The 25222-nt window shown below is 41.5% G+C and overlaps 1 protein-coding gene across 2 annotated transcripts in view; it reads right to left on the reverse strand.

Annotated features, from left to right (window-relative positions):
* Positions 1-5117: 5117 nt before the first annotated feature.
* HMGXB4 (HMG-box containing 4) overlaps positions 5118-25222 on the reverse strand; it is a 29746-nt gene continuing 9641 nt past the window's right edge. Inside the window, exons 6-11 of one of the 2 annotated variants that reach the window (XM_007456263.1) lie at positions 13374-13455; positions 12193-12257; positions 11078-11183; positions 10255-10424; positions 5883-6005; positions 5118-5381 (exon numbers count right to left, since the gene is read on the reverse strand). In XM_007456263.1, coding sequence (XP_007456325.1) covers positions 5337-5381; positions 5883-6005; positions 10255-10424; positions 11078-11183; positions 12193-12257; positions 13374-13455 — 591 coding nt within the window. In that variant the 3' untranslated portion in view covers positions 5118-5336. The remainder of the gene's footprint in view (positions 5382-5882; positions 6006-10254; positions 10425-11077; positions 11184-12192; positions 12258-13373; positions 13456-25222) is intronic. The other variant, XM_007456264.1, reaches the window with a different exon arrangement.

The raw sequence follows: 25222 nt of genomic DNA on the forward strand, positions 1-25222 counted from the left end.
GGACCCGTCACGTGACGCGCCGGACGGTCCTAGAGGAGGCGCGGCTGGGGCGGGGCGGAGGGAGTCTGGAGCCGGCCGCAGGCCCCGCCCCTGACGTGGAGGGGCGGCGTCTCGAGGCGGAGGGCGATGACCTCACTGCGGTTTACTCGGCGTCGGTGGATCGTCACGCACGACGTTGGGCGGCTGCGGGCCTGGGGCGCTTGGGTCTAAGCCACGCCCTTCACGTCTTTTTAAGGATTTAGGGGCGTTGTCTTTGATCTCTACACACCCAGAAAACTCAGTCTCAGACCAGGGAAATGACTTGGGTAAGGTTACCCAGCAAGCTGAGACTCCAGCTCTCGCTCTTAGTTTTAGCCTCTAGGACCTCACTATGACTACACACCCACTGCTGGGTTTGACAGCCTCTCTGGCCTGTTGTCTCCCTGCCCAGAGAAGACTCTTCCTATTTGAGATCGAGGTCTCCCGGCTGCAAAATGTATCCTCTTTGCAGCCCAGATTCCGTTACCTCAAAATAGGAGGGAAGGGCCAAGGGTTTTGCGACACCTTGACACTGAGAGCCAGCTCAGTGAATTGCAGCTAGGGACGGGCTAGAGCCCAGGGTGGCAGAAAGCACACAGATGTCACTGGTGGGTCCTGGGACCCATCTCAGCCATTCATTTACTGTGTGATTCAAACAGCGGGCTTCCATTTTCTCTGGATTCTGGAATTAGGTCAAGGACCTTTCTTTTTTTAGGTTACTGGCTCCTTTGAGAAAGTGTAGAAATCAGCGGAGCCTTTCTGAAGAAAAAAGGCAGAGATACAGTTTGACCTCAGGGAGTTTCTGGGGTCCCTGAGGTGCAGCAGTGGACCCCAAGCTAAGAATTAAGAATCTCAAAGGCTCTTCGCAGCTTTGTAATTCTAATATCTTCAACCTTCTTGTGTGCTGTGTTTCAGCTATGTCATCTACTCATTAGATACCAATATTAGATCTATTGGTTATTTTTTTTTGCTTCTAATGACATGCACTCCAAAAGATACAATAACCACTGCTTTGGTAGTTTGGGTTACTGCAGGATGCTTCAGTATTTTTTGGGCATATCTGTGAATTTTAAATTTGAAAGGCTAGTAAATTGCAGAAATTTAGGACGATAGAAAACCTGAATTAGAACTTAATCACTTCCGTCAATCTGAGCAGTCATAGGGGCTGACATCTTTACCGTACAACATAAAACCTTTATGGACGTCATGTACTTCTGTGCTTTGAAGTGTTTTAATAATGCTCATGAGACCTGTTAATACATGCCCATACCCCCAGTAGTCTAGGTGCTTTTTGAGGGCTGGGATGCTGTGTCCATTTCTCTCACTGTAGTGCAGCACAGTGACTAACGCATGAAAATCTAAATCAATCTACCTTTCTTTAATGGTATTTGGACTATAAGGGGGGGATGTACACTTAAGATGATCTTCATGTCGGGTACCTTCCATGTTTTTCTTCATTTAAACATATTGCTTGGTTGTATGGAATATATTTAGCATGATTTTCCATTGGATTCTTCCATTAACAACCTTTAACATCCCCACGTTGGGTGGTGATTTAACCAGAAGTTCTTGCCTTCTTGCACCACGCTGGTTTAAAGTGATTATGGGCAGATCTTGGCTTTCTGCCAAGAATAAAACAGCGGTAAGTTTTATCCTTCATGGTAAGAAACCATATACCCGCAAACAGGGAGTGAAATCACAGCTCTGTGCAAACAGAAAGCTATTTAGCTATTATATTAGAAATGGAAGTGTGTGGATTTTGTCAATACAATAGATAGGAATGTAAATTGCAAACATTAAGTGTAGTAGTACAGAACTAATTAAAACTATGTGTTCAAAGTGTTTCCTAACAGGAACAAACTCATTTAGTAAAAAGTCTGTTTTAATTTAATTTTTCCTTTAAAGTGTTTTAGCAATATCAATATCAAAATGCCAGACGCAAGAGGGAGGAGATATGGGGATATATGTATATGTATAGCTGATTCCCTTTGTTATAAACTAGTTTCTGTGTTGTAGAAACTAACACACCACTGTAAAGCAATTATACTCCAATAAAGATGTTAAAAAGAAAAAAAATCTAATGCCTTCCTAAGGATAAAAATGTTTAAGTCCTTTAAAATTGACATATTGCATAAATGCAACATAATTATATCCTTTAAGTACTTTTAGACAAAAAAATCAAGATACTTTGCCTCCAAAGCTTAAAGACAACAGGACGACAAGAAAAGTGAGGTCTGTATAGTGAAATCCAGCTAGGACAAAAGGACATTTGAACAATGAAAAGGTCTGACAGTTTTCCTACAATCACATTTGCTCAGGACTGCAGATAATGGAGAAGGATTCTGATGAATTACATACACAATTTAACTTTGAAAGTGGCCTGGGGTTGAAGAGAGCCTCAGCTTTGGGGTCAACTGTACCAGTGTGTTTATTCTGGCTTTGCCATTTATGTAGCTGTATAAACTCAGGAAAAGTACTTTTCTGCATCTGTCTCCTCATTTGTAAAGGGAGATAATATTCATAAGGCCTTGGGGAGGATTAAGTGTGATAAAATATGCCAATCACTCTAGTCATTCAGTAATATAGCAGTCTCTTTTTTGCTGCCTCTCCATAAGAAGTGAGCCTTTGAACCAATCATAGTATTTTGCTATTTATGACTAATAACAACCTTGTGTTTGAATTGAAATTTTTACTTTGAAAGGTCTAATCTCATATATTGAATGTTCACAATACTACTAAACTTCATATCAGGCTGGCTGGCTTCAAGGCTTGTAGACAGGGAAGTGACATTAACACTATTTTACAGGTTAGACTGCAGATGCCTATAAAGATTAAGTGACCTATCCAATCCAACATCACTCAGTAAGGACAGTACTGAAACACATGGTTTAGCACAAGATTTGGATGTGATTCTTATACAAGACTGATAGGTATTTCTTGAGTTAGGCCAACAATGTAATGTACAGACAATTTCATTTGCCAATGAATAGAGCTACGCTAATCAGAGCCACTGGCTTTGCAGTTTGCAAGAGAGAAGATGAGAGTCCGCAACGTAAAGGTTACAAGAAACAGAGCAAGATGTTTGTTAGGAAGATGGCTATGATCAGAAACTTGACCTCTATTCCAAACAGATTTTTTTTTTAAAGAAAATTATAGTAGGATATAGTGTGAAAGACAGTTTAAAATTTCATAGCAACTTTCGTTAGCAACAGGGAAAAGATAGCTGACACTGGACTACAAATATTAAAAATGTGATTTTTAATAATATAAGTACAAAATTTTATTTCTTTATACAACTGTAATGGGATTTGGATCAAACAGCTAGAATTTATTTAAAAAACAAAATAAAACAATGATATAAAAATTGCAAGAAGGTCTGAATCCAAAGTTTTTCCTCTAATAGTACCAAATACCACAAGGAACAGATTATTATACAAATGTGTACAAATTTTAAATACAAATACAATAGGTTTGGATTTTAAAGGAAAACAAACAAAAAGCAGGTCCTCGTCAGGACTTCATTAATGTGTACAAATGACAATGGTAGGATTGACTTCTTTCTGTACTAATCCACGTCTCCAAGGCCCTTCCTTGATACCCTGTGCCAAACAGAAAACTGACATGGGTACAGAGGAGGCGTGGGATAGGTGCTAACACAAAATTAAACCAGGATTTCTGCTCTTCGTGATTTTGGTTCCCAGGCATTCCTGTTTCCTTCTGTTTGTTTCCCAGTTAAATTTCAAAACTGCTCTGAGGTGAGAAAGGCATTCAGCAGCCAGAAAACCTTTAAGAAACACAGCCCTGCGCCTACACTGGTGGGAAAAAAGGAAAGAATTAAATAGGATGCATTAGAATTAAATAGGCTGGTGGCACTGTCCTCAAAGATCTACTTTGATGCTGCGGTGCTCCGTCCAGGCCAAGGGAAGAAAGCAGTCACCTCAGAGCTTGGTTTTGACATGGACTCTCAAACCGAATTTAAAAACAACGCTGAAGTGCTCAACTGTTTTCTTTGGAACTGGGAAGCAAAAGCCTGGTTCTTTGGAAATAAGGGCAGCTGGGAATGGTAACATTCCTTTTTATTTACTTTCTTGACATTATTCATTTTTAAAGAACTAGAATCCCAACATAATGATTCCTTTTTGAGGCACAATACCTTAAAGTGTAGATGATTTGGAGTTTGCAGAGGAGACCAGAAGAAGGAAGGGAGGCAGAAATGACAAATCTGTATCTTCCACATGCTGTTGCTGGTGGAGGCTCTTGTTTTTAAATTATATATACAGAAATTTACAGGATAAATTAAAATCTAAGAGAGTTTAAAGAGTTAAATACACATAATTAAAACACACATTCACACACGCACATAAATAACCCTTCACGAGAACAGAGTACTTTTTTCGCAATTCACTTACGTGTGGAATGCAGAACGCTGTGTATCTGCCCAGCAGGGGAGCCAATGAGATGAACCCAGGAATCAGCCTGGGCAAAGCTCACTTCCACACCCGCCAAGCAGCTAAGCAGCAGAACTGTGAGCTAAGCTGACGCAGCCAATGGAAGATACCAGCTCTTAGTTCTGCAGACCAAATGCTTTGGGCCAGCTCACAATACAGGCCATTCAACTGGTGGCACTGACAGCTTTACCCTCTCCAGGGCTCACAAATCTCCTTGGCTCCGGCTGAGGCTGCCAATGGTACCAATGACTACAATAAGTTTTGCGACATGGACACTGGTAGAGCAGGAATTGGAATGAACCCCCTACTAAGTTCACTTAAGCCATCGCAATAACTTTCAGATGGGAACAATGTTATCACTTCCCACCTAGGTCACTTCAAGTTGAAAAGCTTTGTACTTTCAGTTAACTGACATCTTCCCATAATCTTTCCCATTATATTTCAGACTGTAAGACAGGTAAGGCAAATGGTCAGTGATGGGTCTGGAGGTACAACTGAGTTTGGAAAAAAATCACATTTTAGCTGACCTTAAAGCGATGCACTTGGCATCCAGAACAAGCCCCCAGCCCCCAAGTTACACTGATTTTTAAGGCAGATTTATCCACCACAGTAGAAGAATCCCAAGCCCATATTCACGCCAAGGTTTCCTCTTGGCTAAACCTTTGCCATTTCATAAAATTATTAAAAGCAAAGTAGTTACAGTCCTATGTATATATTATACATTATATATATATATATATATATATATATATGCATATATATAAAAATTTAAAACCTACACCCAGATGCCAGTGAAGGGATCTGGAACAGTCACATATACACAAGCCAGCAACAGGCAGGATAAGGTTTCTGTCCCAGGAGTCTTTGCTGTCACAGTCCAGGCATGATGTAAGCAATGTTGTCTAGTGTGTTTGCCTGCAAAACAAAGGAAAAAGGTTCAGCTGAAGAGTATTTTACCTTAGTTCCCTGAGACATATTTCTTTGTTCAAGGGAGACAGATGAGAAAGAAAATCTAGACTTAGAGAAAACACGGAGAGCGAAGATGTCACGCCGTTGTCTGTTATGCTGGGAGCTTTTCTGCTGGCTTCTCCCATTAACCCTAGTAAAATAGAGGCAGGAGACTCCTGTACTTTGTCTCTGGAAGAGCAAATAGGCAACACAGGAGGTGCAGTACCTTAAGGGCTACAAAGCTTCTCTCCAAAGGAGAGAAATCTTAGGAAATGGCGTGTTTGCTATTTCACTGAAAGCCTGGCATGCATTCAACACTCAGTGTCATGTTCCATGGGCCGACAGCCTATGGCAACGCTATATCCAGGAAGCTTTATGGGCTTGTGCTTGATAGGGCTCATTAAGGCAGGGCCTCTCTGGCTCCCAAGGGGTCTGGCCCCCAAAATCCCAGGAAACAAGGAAACTCACCAAGACCTGTTTGGGACAGCCATTCAACTCAGGTAGTTGTGTGGTCAGACACGCCAAGGGGCCAAGCGCACAGATGATGGAATCCAGAAGCACTGACAAACTGCCGGACACAGCAACCATGCCCTGAAAAGGAGAGCGTGACAGGAGAGGACTGAAGCTTGAATCACACTCCTGAGGCTCCCTCCAGGTTCTGGGTGAGTTCCTTGCATGGTTCTTTAAGTCCTGGGTGGTTCTATGAAACTTGTGGCAGAAATGGAAGGTCTCTGCTTTGATAAGAATACATTCCCAGGTTTCCTTTCTATATTCCTAATCCACTGTACCCTCTGTGAGACCTTAGGTTAGTCACTTAGGAACAGTAGGAAAAAACCCCAAAAAACCTATACTGAAAAATCATAAAAAATGCCTCATCTATTCTGGAGACCTGCTGGGAAGATTTGTGGAGATCATGTATGCAAAAGTATTTTTCTTACGAACTCCACAAATATAGCTCAAATGTGATAACCATGAGAATTCTACACATTAACATTTAACACAAACACACACACACACTTCTCCACATATGTGGCTTTTTTGATAGTGGATGATACCACTTTTCTGTTCTTTTTAAAATTTAACTTATAAAATGCATATTGTTTATATCTCTGTGATTCAAAGACATAGCAAATAAGATTGCTTGCTACAAATAATGCTGCCCAGCTCTTGTACAATCTGCTTCAACCAGAGGTACTGTGAGGATATGTCACCTAGGAAGGCAGCACAGAAGTGTCCTTCAGAGAATGAGCTCTGGGCTCGAGATGCGGGGCTGAGAACCTGGCTATATCCCACTCACCGAGAGGGGCAAGCAGATTTCTATGCTGTGCCTGAAAAACACAGTACTGACAGCATCTGTAGCACGGAGTGGATTAAGTGAGACAACAGACATCAAGTACCTGGGGTGGTGCCTGGCACCTGGGAAGTGCTCAGAAAGTATCAATAATGATCACTACTATTACCAACATCTTCATCTCCAAAACTGCCTTTCTGGCTGCCTGCTAGGGCTTTCATTTTGGATATTTCTCAATCTCAACATACGGTAAAGAGAAATAACCTACCCTTCCTCCTAGCATCCCTTCCTCTGCTAAAATCACCACCATTCACACATCTGCCCAGTCTCAAGGCCTTGCCACCGTTGATTTTTCTTTCCCTTCATTCTCCTTGTCCAGTGTCTCCCCCCACTTGCAAGGCAGGCAGCAAAGGGTTAAAAGCATGGACCCTGAGGTCATGCCACCAAACTCAAGGCTCTGTTTCAGCACTTATGGGCTAAACTCTAGAGAAAGTTCCTTAACCTAAGTCTGTTTTTCCTTCTCTAAAATAAGGGAACACAAATTTTGTTTCACAAAGTTGCAGTGTGAATTAAAGGGAAGGATCCATGTACAGCACTCTGAACCAAAGCTGCCTGAGTGAGCATTCAACGGAAGACAGCAATTAGTAATATTATTCCATACTTTTGCCCTACAGTTAATGATAGCTAATATTTTATGTCCGACTCTCCCAATAAGCAACCTGAGAGCACAAACCAAGTCATACTCATTTTCATATCCTTCCAATAAATACTGGGGTTCTGCACAGAGTAAGCTCTCAATAAATATTTGTTAAATTCAAATCTTTGTCATGTCTAGTCTAGATTATTGTTATAACTTTTCCCTAATTCTGGTCGCTTTTCACTCCCCATCTAAAATAGAAGATATTCTCGGTGAAAACCAAATGAGAGCTCTGATCATTCCTCCCTACTGAAAAAATTCCAGTAGTTCCTGAGCAGTGATTTCCCTCTGTAGTTTGGATGCCCTTAATATTCAGCCTTCCTCTACCTTATTATGCATTGGATGTTCTAGTGTTTCATCATTTTAGCAATAAACCCCTTTGGAAATAAAACGTTAAGTGGAACCCCAATATATAAAACAGCTAAAAGATCTGGTTAAAGTGGGAATGGGGGGTCTAGAGCCCCACTGGGTCTCTTTTGACCCACCTCTGCAGAAAACTCCAGGGCCGAGAAGCAGATGTTCTCTTGGTTTACGATGTCTCCCTCCAACAGCTCCGTGATACCAAGTCCTGCTTATCCTACCAGGTCCCACTGGAACCCCACATCCCCTTCACAGAGCCTCTCCTGACCCCCTCTCTGCTCTCAAGCGCTGCTGTAACTGCTTCAGGTGGCACAAAGCTGCAGAATGAGAGCAGGCTGAGAAGTGGGGCAAGCTGTGCTCGGTCACAGCGAGTTGTGTAAACTTGTAATAACGGTCACTTAATTTCATTAGCTTTCAGGTATTCAATCTTTAAATGAGCAAACTGTATAAATCAGTGTTCCTTAAAGTGTAATACGTTTACTAATTTCAGGTGGCGTAGAGGTGAATATTAATTATTTGATATACATCCATTTTGAGGTACATTAGAAAAAAGATTAGAGTATCTCACTTGTGATATCGAGGACATCATTGTGAAAGCATGGATAAATTTATTTAAATAAACATAAATAAATCAGAAGCTTGGGATGAACATACACACACTACTGTATATGACAGATAAACAACAAGGACCTACTGTATAGCACAGGGAACTCTACTTAATATTCTGGGATAACCTATATGAGAAAAGAATCTAAAAAAGAATGAATATACGTTTATGTGTAACTGAATCACTTTGCTGTGCACCTGAAACTAACACAACACTGTAAATCAACTATACCCCAATAAAATTAAAATTAAAAAAATACAAACTAAATAACAGTATAAAGTGGTATATGGAAATGGCAAAATTGTGAAGATATACACAAATGATTAAAGTCTGGGAAAAAGTGGAGTATAGGGGGAATGGGGAATTACTGCTGATGTATATGGGGTCTCTTTCGGGGGTAATGAAAATGATCTGGAATAGACAGTAGTAATGGAGCTACAAATCTGTGAATATACTAAAATCCACTAAATTCTACATTTTAAAAGGGTAAACTTTATGGTATGTGAATTATATCATAATAAGACTTCCTTATGTTAAAAAAAAAGGGGACTAGAGATTCTGCAACATTCTTTCCCTTTTTTGGTCAATATGTATATTTAACTCTCCCACAGCAACTGCTCACAGAAGCTGGCTTGTTTTATTTGCTAATTATTTATCTATTCTGTCTTTCCAATTAGATTGTAAGTTTCCTGAGGATACGAAATCATCATAATTTCTACTCCCCCCAGTACTAATGCCTAATAATTAGTAATGCCTAATGCCCAGTAATGCCTAAGTGCTCAACAAGTATTTGTTAAACTCAATGGAAACGTCAGGGAAAATCTGGAATATGGAAGGTGAAAAAAGCAAATCATTTAAAATTTTAACTTTTTAGGAAATGTAAGAATGTCTAAATATGAAAAATAAATAAGGATCCCAGAATATTTTATTCTGGAAATATCTATATCCATTCAAATATCTGGGCCTACAAGAAAGTAGCTGTTTTGACACCTACTAAATTTTGAGAAACTAGCCAAAGAACTTAGACAAAGCTTCATCTCTTGCGGCCTTTGGCATTTTATTTGTTGAATAATAATTCAACTTCCACATAAAAGCAAGTGAGTAGTTTTATATCCCTACACTGATTTCTCAGCTTAAAGATGGCTTTAGTAATTCAGACTGATTTCTTTGCTGAAATGTCCTATTAGGACCCAGTGGAAAACTGAAATACTACACTACTTACTGAGTTAGCCAGGGAAAAATATGATTAGAAATTGAATATGGTAATAGAAATGGAACATGACAGCTTTGCAGGTTAAGTGATTTTGAAATTGAAGCTTAAAAGGACACAGATCTCCTTAGGGTACATGGCACTGTATGACTCAAGTGCAGAGAAATGAAGAGCTTGAGAACCTCAATCTCCCAGTTGCTACCTACTTTCAAAGCAGTAGAGGAACACTTAATGCCCTGTACAATCTAATCTGTCTATTAAAAACCTTGCTGGAAATGCATAGAAAAATCCAAACTCTCTTAGAAATAAAAACGATCAAAGCTTCCATGGGATTTGTACTCATTTTTCCCATTGCATTTTTAAAAAATAAAAATGAGTTATAGGATTATACGTCAATTGTATCTCTGTAAAACTGGGGAAAGAAAAGGTACAGGGTAGTCTAATTTCCTTTTGTGCCATTGTTTCAATAGGACGGTATTAGTGTAAACTTTGAGAGCCAGTAGGTAGATTCCAAATCTCTAAATGTTTCTATTACCATCTCTCTTCTCTATCACCGTATCCTGAGCACCTGGCATAACCCAGCATACAGCAGTTACTCAATGAATGTATGTGGAATGAGTAAGTGGATTCAAATTATATAAGCAACTGGAGTCATGCTGCTGGCAGTGCCCTCACCTCGGTTTCCTGCAGGCGGTGTCCAATGAGGCTCAGGGACTCTCCCAACAGCTGGAGATGAGCAGCCACGTCGATGGGCTCTGTCTCAGGGGCTTTGGCTGGAGAGGCGGGTAACAGCATGGTGGTGGGTGGGGATTTCTTTTGGGGTGACAGTACTCCTGCAGAGGAAGCTGAGAACAGAGACAAAATAGAGAAAGCTTGCCAATGTTCTTCCAGATTTTCCCTTTTTATGAGCTCTACCAGGCATTAACAAAATTATGGACTGTGGGCCAAATCTGGCTCATGACTTGTTTTTATATTGGCCTGTGAGCTAAGATTGATTTTAGATTTTTAAATGGTTGTTGTAGAAAAAACAAAGAGGAATATGTGACAGAGAATGCATATGGCCCTCAGACTTAAAATATTTACTCTCAGGGACTTCCCTGGTGGCACAGCAGTTAAGACTCCAAGCTCATGCAGGGGGCCCAGGTTCGATCCCTGGTCAGGGAACTAGATCCTACATGCATGCCACAACTAAGAGTTCACATGCCGCAACTAATGAGCCCAAGAGCTGCAACTAAGACCCAGCGCAACCGAATAAATAAAATATTAAATAAAAACCAAAAAATAAAATATTCACTCTCTGGCCCTTTACAGGAAAGCTTGAGGACTTCTGACTTAACATTTTCTAAATTTTTTTGGCAACCCTTAATATTTAGTAATAACATCTGGATATCAAGACCTGCTTCTAATATCGGCTATTCTCCCCATTTCTTAGTGAGGAAGCAAAATTCACAGTGCTCTAGGGAGAAGAATGCAAAGAGGAGAGGGATGTGGTCACTACCTTTCACTTTCATGGAACCTTCCGAGCTGGATGCTTTTCTTTTCACAGTTGTAGCTTCTGCTTTGTTCTGTTTGTGTTGCAGATACTGAGCTTTCTGTTTCCAAATCTGCAATCAGATCAGGGCAAACAAATTTAAAAGGGCAAAAAAGTAAAAGGGAAAGCAGTCATGGAAGAGGAGAATGAAGAAAAGAAAGGGAACAGTGGAGGGGAGCAGACAGAGGGTTAATGTTAGCTTTTAAGCTGGAGGGTCAGTGAACAGGCTTCAGATAGCGGTGACAGTAGTATCTTAGGAGAGGACCACGAATACCCCCCAGTGCTAATGGTCACGTTGCAGCACTGATTCTGCATCACTCTAAGGTTGAAATGTAAAATCATAGAGGAAACATCTGGCTCATCCTAATGTACATGTGGTTTAAACATTTCTTCTAACCTGCCAGTTGGAAACACCAATACTAGGATAACAATGACACGGAAAACAGAAACTAAAGATAATTGACCTGGGTGAAAAATATATGTTGTTTTCACCCAGATGAGCTGTACTTTAAAAAAGCAAGATGGTAATTCTAATGCCTAGACTACCTTCATATCATCTAATTGGAAAGTGACTGTGATTCAAATATGACTATTTATCATTGTCTTATTAGCTTTTTGACAGTAACGTTTATTATTTGGTAATGGTTGATGAGGATGATGACCTGGAACCTACTTACCTAGTAAACATTGTCCCATGTTTTTATTATTTGCTGTGACTATCAGGTGGACCACTTTCCTCAGTTCTCAGACCACAGCAGACTAGTAGGTGTTTGTGGTCAAGGTCTCTGACTTTAGATTCTCTTTTAACACGACTCATTGCCCAAGTTATGTCATCTTTTGGCTCAAATGTCAGGTTGTTGGGAAAAAATTAGATGAGGTTAGAAGACAGCCTCCCTGTAGCTAAATCTTCATGTAGAGTGAACTGGCACCAACTACTTTATTGTCCTCTGCTAAACCATTTTCCACTGATTTGTAATTTTTTTTTTCTATGTTCAGTGTTGTTTGGGATGGTGTATAGGAGGATTACACATTTTGGAAGGCATAAAGCAATGAAAAATGTGTCCGTAATAAACTGTACTTACCAGTTTGTCCTTCTCTGGCAATTGCTTCCACACCTCAGCCAGTTTTTTGCTCAGTTCCCCAAAATCTAGCATAAAAGAGTAAAAAAAAATAAAAAACAGAAACAACCCAAAACAGTAAAGGTTTAACCATAAACAAAACAGACGACTGATAGGAGCAAAAACTAGGAAAAGGGTCTTGAAGATCAGATTTAAATAGCACAAGAGTCTTTCAGAAAGCCAAACCAAACCCCATCACTTTCCTTGATTCTTTTCTGGAAGGAAGGGGCTGTTTTGGTGGCCGTGAGACAGGCTCAAATTCTCACATGTCTACTCTCTAAAGATTTATTCCTTAAGCATCTTTCTGGTGTCTTTTAATTTGATTCCACGGAACAGGGCTTATCTACTTAAGTTAGAGAAAATATGTTATGGAGAATTTGACTGATTAAGAGATGTTAGAGTTTTACCGAATTTCTGAGAGCTCAGAGACAAAGAAGAATTTCCCTAGAGCAGCTCGGAAGCGATCTTCCAGACGTGTAATGCTGTGCTTTCACACGTAGAGTGAGGTTGTGCTTTATAAAGCACATCTGTGTCTTTCACGGTGCTTCAGTGTGCCTCACAACAACCCTGGTGAGCAGGCTGGGAAGCTAGTTCACACATTGGGCAAATGAGATGTGCAGATGTGCAGAGGGTACGTGACCTGTCTAAGGCCTGAGGTGTAGGGTGCTTCTCACCTCACTAACTTCCATATAGAGACAAATATGAACAATGTAATATGTGATCTCACTCCGACTCTAAACTGAGGGCAGTTTAAGGAAAAGGTCAACTGTAGAACCTTGGAAAGAAACACCTGTGTATTTATGTACTGTGCTTTATGGACGGGGTGAACTAAGACAAAATCTACAATTTTTTTGCGGTACGCGGGCCTCTCACTGTTGTGGCCTCTCCCGTGGCGGAGCACAGGCTCCGGACGCGCAGGCTCAGCGGCCATGGCTCACGGGCCCAGCCGCTCCGCGGCATGTGGGATCTTCCCGGACCGGGGCACGAACCTGTGTCCCCTCCATCGGCAGGCGGACTCTCAACCACTGCGCCACCAGGGTTCCGTTCATACTATGGGAATAAGTTTGCCTGCTGACTGGAGTAACTGCACTGCTTCAGGGACACAGATGGAAAGTAAAAGCACTAAAGATGAGAAATGTTCTTACCTATGCCTGGATGGTCAGCCACAATGGTTACACGATACTCCTTACAGAACACCTGGTAGGCCGACATGTTCTTCTTTTTCGGCTAGTACCACATAAAAATAGAACAGGGTAAGACTTAATTAGAACACAGGTTGAGCAACCTTGCATCTATGGGAACAAAACAAAAAAGATATCTGCACTTTTTCATCAAGAGTGCTAAATTACTAACCAGCTTTCCTAAACACGATAATTAATTTTGAATCCATGTTACTTATGACTCAGAGATGAGTATCGGTTTTACTTTAGAAGGTAAAAATCACATGCTAAATTAATTTTAGACTTTTCAGGTTGTTGCAGCTACTTGATAATTATTTGTAAAGCTCTTCATCCTTTCTATAAATGTTACATATTTCGGTTAGAATTAAGTGCTAAGAAAATCTTTACCTCTCCTGGGGTGTCTAGTTTTCATCTTCTTTGAAAATAAGAACCACATAGTTTCCCTTTGCTTTGGGGCCAGAAAATCAAGAGCTAAATTTTGTTCACATGGTTCCTCTGGTTTTGATTTCTAATCTTAAAATTCTCCTGATCCTGCTTTGACTGTCACTTGTAGTTTATCGTTATTTTATTATTCACATTATTGTGGTCCAAGGTGAGAAGTAAATAAATAACTGAAGACAATTCTTTGGTACTTAACGTAAGATGAACCTCTTTCACTTCAACAAACTGCTTTGTACTACCTGAAATATGTTTATTCTTCACTTATGACAATTCCAAAAGCAATGCATGATTTTTGAGAAACAAAAACAAAATGAGCTTTTAAAACCAGTTCAATGAGGGATATATAAAACAAAAGATACTATATATTACTATGCATCCCATTTTACAATTATCCATAGACTCAGGAGAAGAATTTTCCTACCTGAAAAGGTACATTAGATAGCACCTGTTCAAATCTCTCATTTTGAGGATGAGAAAGGAAACTTAGAAAAATAGTGACTTCCCTGGGTCCTGCAGCTATGCCAGTTATAACACGAGAATGGCTACAGCCTAGCCTGACCTCCAGGGCTATGCATTATGGGCCAAAGAAAAAATGTATGTTGTAACAGAAAAAATTACTTTTCAAAAGAAAAGATTATCTCTTTGTAACCATTATCTAATAAACTGAGATGTCTTCAGTCTGGCTTTCCTTATAACCTCATCTGTAAGTATCAAAACATGATGATCAGTCCTCCATTGCCTCCCAAGACAGTCCTTTCTGGTCCTGCACTTATAATGACATGAACGGTTGGCTGGTGCTTTAAAAGCTACCGGAAACTTCTGTTTGCCTCAAGAATCTGATTTTACAACCAAAACAAACCAACAAACAACACAGTCCTGTCTCGTGACTTCAGGGTTGCACCTTGTTTTTAAATGAAGCCTGATCACACACTTTATTCACCTTAGTTCTTTTTTTTTTTTATTTTATTTATTTATTTTTGGCTGCATTGGGTCTTCGTCACTGTGCACGGGCTTTCTCTAGTTGTGGTGAGTGGGGGCTACTCTTCATTGCGGTGTGCGGGCTTCTCACTGCGGTGGCTTCTCTTGCTGCAGAGCAAGGCTCAAGGCGTGCAGGCTTCAGTAGTTGTGGCACGTGGGCTCAGTAGTTGTGGCTCACGGGGTCTAGCACACAGGCTCAGTAGTTGTGGCGCACGGGCTTAGCTGCTCCACGGCATGTGGGATCTTCTTGGAACAGGGTTTGAACCTGTGTCCCCTGAACTGGCAGGCAGATTCTTAACCACTGCATCACCAGGGAAGCCCTCACCTTAGTTCTTAATGTTGTTTTCATGAAACAACTGTCCTCAAAGACCAAAGACTAGCCAAAACTTATGACAGTAAAAAAGCTGTGTGATGTCTCAGACTTTAATTCCAAAAGGAATTCTGAAACCATTTTTGAAGAACGGAAACAACCCCGAAACGTCTTCCAAAGTAAACTGCTTTGAATGAGATAGCACTTCTTTGGCAAGGAAAATTATGCCATGTTTGTTATAGATTTAGCTTCAAAAATTTTAGACTAATCTTTTAAAAACAGCTTATTCATAGGCCTGACTTTTGGCCATAAAATAAAACTTGCAAGGAGTTTTAACAATTTTTCTCAAACATGATATAAGACTATGAAAAGTCAATGATCTCTATTCCACAAGGCTATCTACAGCTATAACATAAAATTGAAACTACCTTTACAAAATTAATCACAACTCTTACCCAATATGTTAGATCCAAATCCACAGAGTGAAGAAAGGGGTTCCTCTCATAACTCTTATAAAGGACTTTATTCAGTTATGTAGAAAATATACTGGCATTTATTGAGTATCTGTACTGGGTACAGTGAGTAGTTAAGAGGATGAGCTTTTGGAGCCCAGATCTTATTCTAAGGCAGTCAAACAGCATAAAATAGTGGAAAACATGAAATGTAAAGTTTAAAGGCCCACCATTTTTTCTCACCATTTTAGCTTCACCTTATACTAATTATTTGATCCTGAATAAAACACATGAGAAGTGGATTGCTCTCTGACATGTGATATTTAAAAAAAATTTTTTTTTAAATTTATTTACTTATTTGGCTGCATCGGGTCTTAGTTGCAGCACGCGGGATCTTCACTGCCATGTGCGGGATCTGTGTTGCGGCATGTGGGATCTTTTAGTGGCGACATCAGGATCTTTAGCTGCGGCATGTGGGGATCTAGTTCCCTGACCAGGGATCAAACCCGGACCCCCTGCATTGGGAATGCGGAGTCTTAGCCACTGGACCACCAGGGAAGTCCCCTGACACGTGATATTAAAAGTATTTCAATGGCAAAGAAGGAAAAACAGAGACTAAAAAGGAGGAGACTGCAAAGGAAAGAGAAAAGAAGTAACCCACCAAAGTATTCTGCCATTCATTTCTTAATAAATATTTACTGAGCATCCACTATGTGCCAGACATTGGGAATACAGCCAAGAACCAGACACATAACCTAATAGAAAAGACAGATAAATATGTCATAATAAAATGCGACAATATTATAGGGAAACTACTGGGTGTTACAGGAACATGTATTAGGAGCACCTCACAAATTAGGCAATCGAAGAAAGCCTCTGGAGGAAGTGATGTTAAATGTACATTGGAAAGCTGGGTGGAATTAGCCAGGTGAAGAGTGGTTACGGGTGTTCTAGGCTCTTAGAGTGGTAACACTCATCAGAGAGAGAAGTAGGAGATGATCTCAGAGAAGCAGGGAGGGTTTAGAGATGGATGCCTTGTAACCTGTATTAAAGAGTATGGGCTCCATTGGAAAGAAGTGATGCAAGTATTTTAAGCAGGAAGTCACATGGTCAGGTTGCACGTTAGGACCATGGAGAATGGACTGGAGCAGAGCAACAGCGGAGGCAGGAAGCCCGATGGGGGTTGGGGGGTTGCTGCAGGAGTGCCCGAGAGGAATGATGAAGGCCTACAGCCAAGACAGTGGGGTTGGAGAAAGGCAGATAAATTGAAAGGGAGGGAGAAGTGACAGGATTTATCCGAGATAATGCAAAAACATGGAAAGAGCCTGGGTTTTGGAGGCCGACAGAGCTAGGTTAGAATCCTGACCATACTATCTACTAGCTACACAAACTGTTTCATTTCCCTGAGCTTTAGTTTCCCTGTCAGTAACACCTGGATAATACCATTCCCTGAGGTGGGAATTAACCAGCGTTTGGCACTTCGGTAGGTACTCAGTCATGTTATTTCTGTGGTAGGCAGAATTCCAAGATGGCGCCCAGGATTTCGGCCTCCTGGTGGGCACACCCCATAAAATTCCCTCCCCTTGACTGTGGGCAGGACTGGTGAATATGATGGGGCATCACTCCCGTGATCATGTTATGTTATATGGCAGAATGGAATTTGCAGATGTAATTAAGGTCCCGAAGTGAGCTGAATCTGAGTGGATCCAAAGGGAGGTTATCCTGAGTGGGCCTGACCTTATCCAGTGAGCCCTTAAAAGAGGTGAGACCCAACAGGAGACACTCTCCTGTTGCTGGACTTCAACTTGAAGACAACAAGTTGCCATGAGTTTTACAGTTGCAAGGACCTGAATGCTGTCAACAACCTGGAAGAGGACCTCTAGCCTCAGCTAAGAACCCAGTTCTAGCCAACACCTGGATTCAGTCTTGTGAGAGATGGAGCAGAGAACCCAGTGGAGCCCTATCTGGACTTCTGATCTACAGAACTGTGAGCTAATAGATGGATATTGTTTTGAACTGCTAGACTTGTGGTAATTTGTTATGCCACAATAGGAAAGTTCCTTTTTATTCCCTCTGTATTTTTCAAAATAGAAGTTGTAGCATCCAAAAAGCTAATACAAGATTTTTTAAAAATAGAAATTCTGGTGAGGGAGGATAGAGTGAAATCTTCTGACCTAAATCAGACAAAGAAACTAGCAGCAAGGCCTTTACTTTAAACTTTCGCTTCAGTAGTAAAGGTCCTATTTTTAGTATTCTTCTGGCGAAGTCAGTCATGTTCAGAGATGCCACACAAGGGAGCTCTGGGGGCTGCATCTCCTTTATTAATTTAGTAGCAGCCTCATATCCCCAAATGCTCTAAGTGATCTAACCCTTTCAAATCCCCCTTTACTGGGCCGAAGATAAAATGAGGTTGCATTACAAAGAAAGGCATGAGTTCATATAAGTTGTTTGGCTATGAGAGAGAGACGGAGAGAGGGAGATATGGATTGACTAGTCTGTGTGATTCTGCTCTAAGAACCCATTCCTTGGAGTGTGTGTGACAGCATGAGATCTGCTTTCCCCAGATAGTTCCTGTATGTCTCCCTCAGTGTGTGTAACTCGCTACCCAAGTGTAATTCTGATGTTTGGAGCTGACATAGTTTAAAAAATAAAATTATGAAAAAAAAAATAAAATTATGGCTCTTTAACATATACCAATGACTTCACCTGGTGAAGAGAGTAAAATCCAGGTGCACTGGGCTGACATTCTGTTAGACTGAGCAACTGCTGGCCTTTATCGTGGAGCCTTCCTAAGGGATTTTCAAGGGAAACTCTGACAATTTTCACCTTATGTGCTGACCTTAGAACCTAACCATTGTGCTCTAAGATGCAACTCAGGCCTGTGGATCCAAGGTTTGGAATTCGAACTTAAGGGTTAAATTTTTTCCAGGGAACAGACATTTTTCTACATTAATAGTTAGAAATAACACAAATAATGGATGATCTCGAGACATCAAAATATTTCCAAGTGACTCTAAATGCAAGGCTAGTAACTGCACCCTAGACTTTCTAGTGCAAGAAAACAGTGTGGCAAGTGAATCACAGTAGTTACATCTGGAATAACATGGGCTCTCCTTTAACAAAATGTTAATATTTTAAAAACTTGGATACTTTATTACTAGCAGCAAATGACTAGCAAAAAATCCACTTAAGTGTGACTCACAAAGTTGTAATTTTTACAGCCAGAGCTTCTTTTTAAATGTTTGAGGATACGTGTCACAATATCAAGACCTTCTAAGAGCAACTTCTTCTTCTTTTTTTTTTTTTTTTTTTTTATTTGAAGTACGTGGGCCTCTCACTGTTGTGGCCTCTCCCGCTGCGGAGCAGAGGCTCCGGACGCGCAGGCTCAGCGGCCATGGCTCACGAGCCCAGATCTGCCCAGACCGGGGCACGAACCCGTGTCCCCTGCATTGGCAGGCGGACTCTCAACCACTGTGCCACCAGGGAAGCCCTAAGAGCAACTTCTTAATGCCCTGTTTAAAGCAGTCATGCTGAATTCTTCGAGATCATAGAACTCTTTGAGAAACTGATAGAAATCCCTCTTCAAGCCCATCTATGAACCTATAGCTTAGGTTTAAGAACCTATTTTAGTTTAAAAACCTATTTTAAAGGATAAAACATCTGGGAATTAAGGCAAAACATCATTTATGAATCTTCAAAATAAAACTTGGCTTTCTTCTGCTGATGATAGGAACCCAATCTCTTCATTGATGTTAATACTGTGTAGGAGACACTGTTATCAAGGCTTTACCTATAGAAACTCATTTAACCCAGCCAGCAACCCTATGAGGTAAGTTCCATCATTCCTGCCATTTTAAAGATGAGAAACAGATCCAGAGTCATTTACCCAGGGAGTGGCAGGGCCACCATCTGATGCTCTTCTGAACTAACTTGACTCAGATCCCTAAATGCGATCTGGCTAAAGGAAAGGGTGACAGAGCAGTAAAATTTTCACACCGAAGCTTTTATTTTAACTATTCTGAATGGGAATCTATTTCTGCTCTCTCTCATAATACACCACTGAATATAATTTAAACATTCTTTCTGGGTCCTGTAATCAGAAAAATCTGGGTTCAAATTCCTGTGCTGACACTAAACAGGTGTGCATCCTGGGGCAGGTTATTTCACTTTGAGCTTATTTCTGTGAAATGGAAAGAATACCTACATCTCATTGGGTTCCTGTGAAAATTCACCAATACACCATAGATAAAAAATGTAGTGCAGTGCTTAGAACATATGAACAACTCAGTAAGTATAGCTCTTATTATTATTGTAATTTACTAAAGCCCCCTTCCTGCCTTCCACATGGTTACTTTTAACCTGCTGGTTGGACCTCCTGTGGTCCTCTGAACATCCTATGCCCTCTTGGGCCTTCACATGCATTTCCACTCCCTGACTGGAATACCTATTTGGCCTTAAGTTTCAGTTCAGGGCTGCCTCCCCCTGAAAGCTTCTTGGACACCCACTGGCTTTCCCTGGCACTCTGCACCCACCTCTGCTGAGGTTCAACTCTGAATGCTTTCCAACTCCTTACTACACACGGAGCTCTTTGAGAGCTAACACTGTACCTGATTCAGTGCCTGGCACAATGTAAGTACAGAATAAATATGTACTGAATGCATAACAAAGTCTCAGAATTGTGTGTGAAAAGACCAGTACGCACATTCATTTGTGTTACCTCGTCTGCTTTTCACAACACCCTCGTAGGTGAAGTTCTACGAAGAAAACAACGGGGTCAGAGTGGTCCCCTGACTCCTCTCCAGCTGATGTTCCTTTCCCCAGTGCCCACGACGTGCTCCAAGGAGCTGTAGGAAACTTGCACTATAACATCTGCTTTTGGTCTTTAGAGACCCTGTTTTCTTGCTCGTTCTTAACTGCTTTCCAAATAGGTGATAGCTACAGAGTTTGCTTCCTAAAAAGTGGATGTTAATATTAAAAAGCAAAAGAAAACATAAACAAGAGCCCTTTTGCTTAGTCGAATATGTGAAATGAGTGGTTGAAAAAAAACTTTTAAAAAGATGTTTTCAAGTATATTTTATATTTCCGAAGAACGTGGGATGAAAGCAACAGTCGTTGTTAACGGCAGCTACTGACTGAGCCCTGCCCTGCGTGTGCCAAGCGTGCTACATGTACACCTAATTTAATCTAAATAGCCCCATTTCACAAGTGAGCAGAGAAGCGAGGAAGCAATCTCGAGAGAACAAGGCTAGTAAGTAGCAACAAGAACAAGAACCAAGTCTGCTGAACTCGAGTCCAAGCTTTCCGCCCCTTCATTTCAACATCTGTATGCTTCCATAGGACAAATCTCAGACACCAGTGCACCATGTCAGTCTCCCTTACCCTAGAACCTACTTTTAGCTTTGTCAAAGATTGGTTGCGGCACCGGGTAACCGTCTCTTAAGTTTAGAAAGGCATGTGGAAAGAGCACGGCCTTGGGGTTAAAGAACCTCCATTAAAATTCTGGCTCCATGTCTTTTCTACTCAGCTTCCTCCTCTGTGAAAGGGGGCTAACAATACCTGTCAGTCAAGACCCCTATGTGTGCAAAAATGCCTCAGAGAGCCTGGCACATAGCAGGCTCTCACAGATGGTACCTCCTGATTTGTACCACTTATCGCTACTGTTACTCAGCGTCAGTCTTAACAGAGGGAGAATTTATGTAACACCATGACAAGTCTAGTTATCTCTCACAATTTAACTTTTTTTTTTTTTAATTTATTTATTTTGGCTGCGTTGGGTCTTCGTTTCTGTGCAAGGGCTTTCTCTAGTTGTGGCAAGCGGGGGCCACTCTTCATCGGGTGCACGGGCCTCTCACTATCGCGGCCTTTCTTGTTGAGGAGCACAGGCTCCAGATGCGCAGGCTCAGCAGTTGTGGCTCTCGGGCCTAGTTGCTCCGTGGCATGTGGGATCCTCCCAGACCAGGGCTCGAACCCGTGTCCCCTGCATTAGCAGGCAGACTCTCAACCACTGCGCCACCAGGGAAGCCCTATCTCTCAGAATTTAGTTTATTAGTACATCAACAGCAATGTCTGAGTGTGCCAGGCACTAGGCCACTGGGCCAGGCTTCATCTGCTTAGAGGAAATGAGAACATTCTGGAAACATACAAGTAAGTGAAGGCATTCCTCTGAAGTGGCAACGTCACAGATTTTAGTTTGAGTGGGAGTGAATGGGCTTTTACTGATTTAGTAAAACCAAAAGTAAGGTATTTCTGAAATGTTACCATATCCTGCTCCTCCAACATAAACCAAAAGATCCCCACTCCAATGGGATGGTCTTAAAGCAGAAACGGTGCATCAAGGTATCACCATATGATTTCTCTCTTCTCCTGGAAAGCAGGATTCAACAACAAAGAAACAAATAGGCAAACAGAAAAGCTAAAAAAGCACTCCCTAAATGAAACTCCACACTGAAAGTGTCACCATTCACAGGGGTGATAGTCCAATCTCCCTTCTTTGTATCAGTCAAAATTCTCCAGGAAGAGTCCCCCATTGCTGCCTTCGCTTCTCACTCTCGAGTGAACTCTGCCAGCCTGGCTTCCATTCTCCCCACTACAACTGAACTCCTGTCTTCTCAAGCATGAGACCAATCTGTTCTTGAAACTGTCTTCCTCCCTCTGCGATGCTAAGCCCTCTCAGTGTCTCCTCCAGCACCACGGCCCCTCTTCCAACCCTGGTTTCAGGTGGTCCACTGAACTCTAGGTCTCGCATTTCCACTGCTCCCTGGAAAGTCTACTGAGACGATGACTGTAACAACTAACATGTATTGAATGTAATTTAGCTAATGTGCCGAACACTGTGCAAAGCCAAGGTTCCCAAACTTTGTTGGTTCATGGTTCCTGTGTGGGTCTTCACGTGGTACATACTTTTTATCACAGCAATCACTGAAAGGAATGGAACATAAAAAGACGTTGAAACTGTGAATTACTTTGCGCTAGTAGTTCATAAGGTACCTGACAGATGGCAAGTATGACTGTTTCTCCTGAAATTTTAATGTTGAAAAAATCTAGTGGTGCTACTGTGAGTCTGCTGTGGTGCCCCAGAGGGCCTTGGCACACTGAGGCCCTGAACACCTTTCCATGTATTACCTCAATGAACGCTTAACAACCCTACCAGGTAGGTCTATCATCATCCCCACTTGTAGATGGAGAAGTCATGCAACTTGTCCAACATTGCATAGCTTCGAAGTGGTAGAGACAGGAATGGAGCCCAAGGGGTCTGGCTCCATAGCCACGCTCTTAACCACTTAGCTATGCTGAATCTCTAGATGCTTATATCTTGGAATCTAAACCAGCCATTCTCTTGCTTCTCTATTTTCATTGCAGTCTTGGTCACAGATTCTAGCGTAGAAAGGGCACACAGAGTGCGCGCTCACTGCAGGCCGAGGGAATGATATTCCTGAAACCTTCCTTTCTATCTCTAGGTGGGCTTTCAGATACTATTTTTTTTTTTTGGCCGCACTGCTCGGATTGCAGGATCTTAGTTCCCCAGCCAGGGATTGAACCCATGCCCGTTGCAGTGGAAGCACAGAGTCCTAACCACTGGACTGCCAGGGAATTCCCTCAGATAGTTCTTTTTTTATACTGAAACAAAATCCAGGATTTAAAATATTTCTTTATTTCTTTGGAAAGGATTTTTTTTAAAGCTCCATGGAAATTTTCACGCACAGGTCAGTTTTAAAAAACATGGTGTAGGGCTTCCCTAGTGGCGCAGTGGTTGAGAGTCCGCCTGCCGATGCAGGGGACATGGGTTCGTGCCCCGGTCTGGGAAGATCCCACGTGCTGCGGAGCGGCTGGGCCCGTGAGCCATGGCCGCTGAGCCTGCACGTCCGGAGCCTGTGCTCCGCAACAGGAGAGGCCACAACAGTGAGAGGCCCGTGTACCGCAAAAAAACAAAAACAAAAACAAAACATGGTGTATGTCCCATAAATAATCTGTTGGCTAAATAAATGATTACATTCAAAGCATCAGGTTTCAGGTTTGGACAGTCACAGTCAAATACTGATTCATAGTAAGATTTTTTGCTATAAACTGAAATTCACTTTTCACTAGCAACTGCTAGCTGCATGGGGGAATTATAAATAAGTCCCTACCCTTGAGGAGATTATAATTTTATCTTGCAAGGCACCCAGGTTCAAAACCTTAAGGGACATTTATATACTCATTTATGTTTCTGGCTCCCCAGAGCCAAGCCCAGCTGCCAGATCTTGTCAGTTTTTGCTTCAGAGTCTTTCTTGAATCTGTCTCTTCAATTTTATTTCTATCAGGCTTTCATTACTGACTTCCGACTATAATAACCTCCTGGGTGATCTGCCACAAGTCTCTCCTCGGTCTAAGTCACCAGGTATAGCTTCATCATTTTATTCTTAAATTATCATTTACAGCATATTTAAACTCTGCTCATAACCCCAAAGTGCCCATGGCCAAATCCCTTACTTTGGCATTCAAGATTCTTTACCATTTGTTTACAACCTATCTTTTCAATGCTATGTTTTCATCCACATATTCATTCATTTGACATGTGTCACAAAATGCTTACCAAGGACACCAAGGAGTTGAAGGTAATAACATCAAGGTGGCTAAGAGTCCCTAAGGAACTAAAACGCCCTCAAGGAGTCTTCAGTAGGGGAAATCGAATATATACAAAGATGAATCCAATATAAGGAAGACAACAAGTGCAGTAACTTCCCATAGCAAGGGTGTTATGGGAATTCAGAAGTTAATTATAACTGGAGAGTCAGGATGTCTTAGAGGAGGTGGCATTTGATTGCACTTTGAAGGGAAGGCAGGGCTTCAATATGTGAAGGAGAAAAAACAAGGGGAAGAAGGTCACTGCAAAATACCACTCAAGGAGTGGAGCTACGATGGTAAGGAACAAGTATGGTCCTCACACAGTACACGCAAAGCAGACTAACAGGAGGTAAGGCTGAAAAGGGAAGTTTCGGGCTAAATCACAATTATGAATGCTTGGTCAAGGGTTTGGACTTTGATATTTATTCATTCAAGAAGTATTTACTGACTTTCTACGATGGGCCAGACTGTGGGTTATGTACCAGGGACAGAGTAGACAGCAAGACAGACATGATCCCGGTCCTCCTGGAGCTTATGGGTCTAACATAAAGGCAGTAAGGATGCTCTGAGGATGTTGAACAGACAACTGTCATCATCAAAGTGGTCCTTAAGTTCATTCTGGCATCAGAGTAAGATGAACTGCATGGGGGAAGAAATGGAAAGGGGGACATTTATTACTACATTAAGTAGTAATGTACTTAATGAGAGGGATGAGGGAGGGATGAGGCAGTGGTGATAGAGGGCATAAGGGTGTGGAAGTTATTAAAGAGGAAGAGTATCAGGCCCAACAGCTGAGTGGAAATAGTGGAGGGTGTGGGCAGGGAAGAGGGAAATGTAAAAGTGAACCATAAGGCTGGAAAAAAATCAGAACAGTGGCTGGTTTTAGGGGTGGGGATTGACTGAGAAAGGGTGTGAGAAACATCACTGGGTATCTGTGATGAGGGTAATAGCTGTAGCTTGATAGAGGTTTCGTCACACAGGTGTGTGAACTTATCAAAACTCATCAGGTGGTATACTTAACATCTGTG

Source organism: Lipotes vexillifer, unplaced genomic scaffold (genome assembly GCF_000442215.2).
Source record: "Lipotes vexillifer unplaced genomic scaffold, Lipotes_vexillifer_v1.1 scaffold728, whole genome shotgun sequence".
Lineage (NCBI taxonomy): Eukaryota > Metazoa > Chordata > Mammalia > Artiodactyla > Lipotidae > Lipotes > Lipotes vexillifer.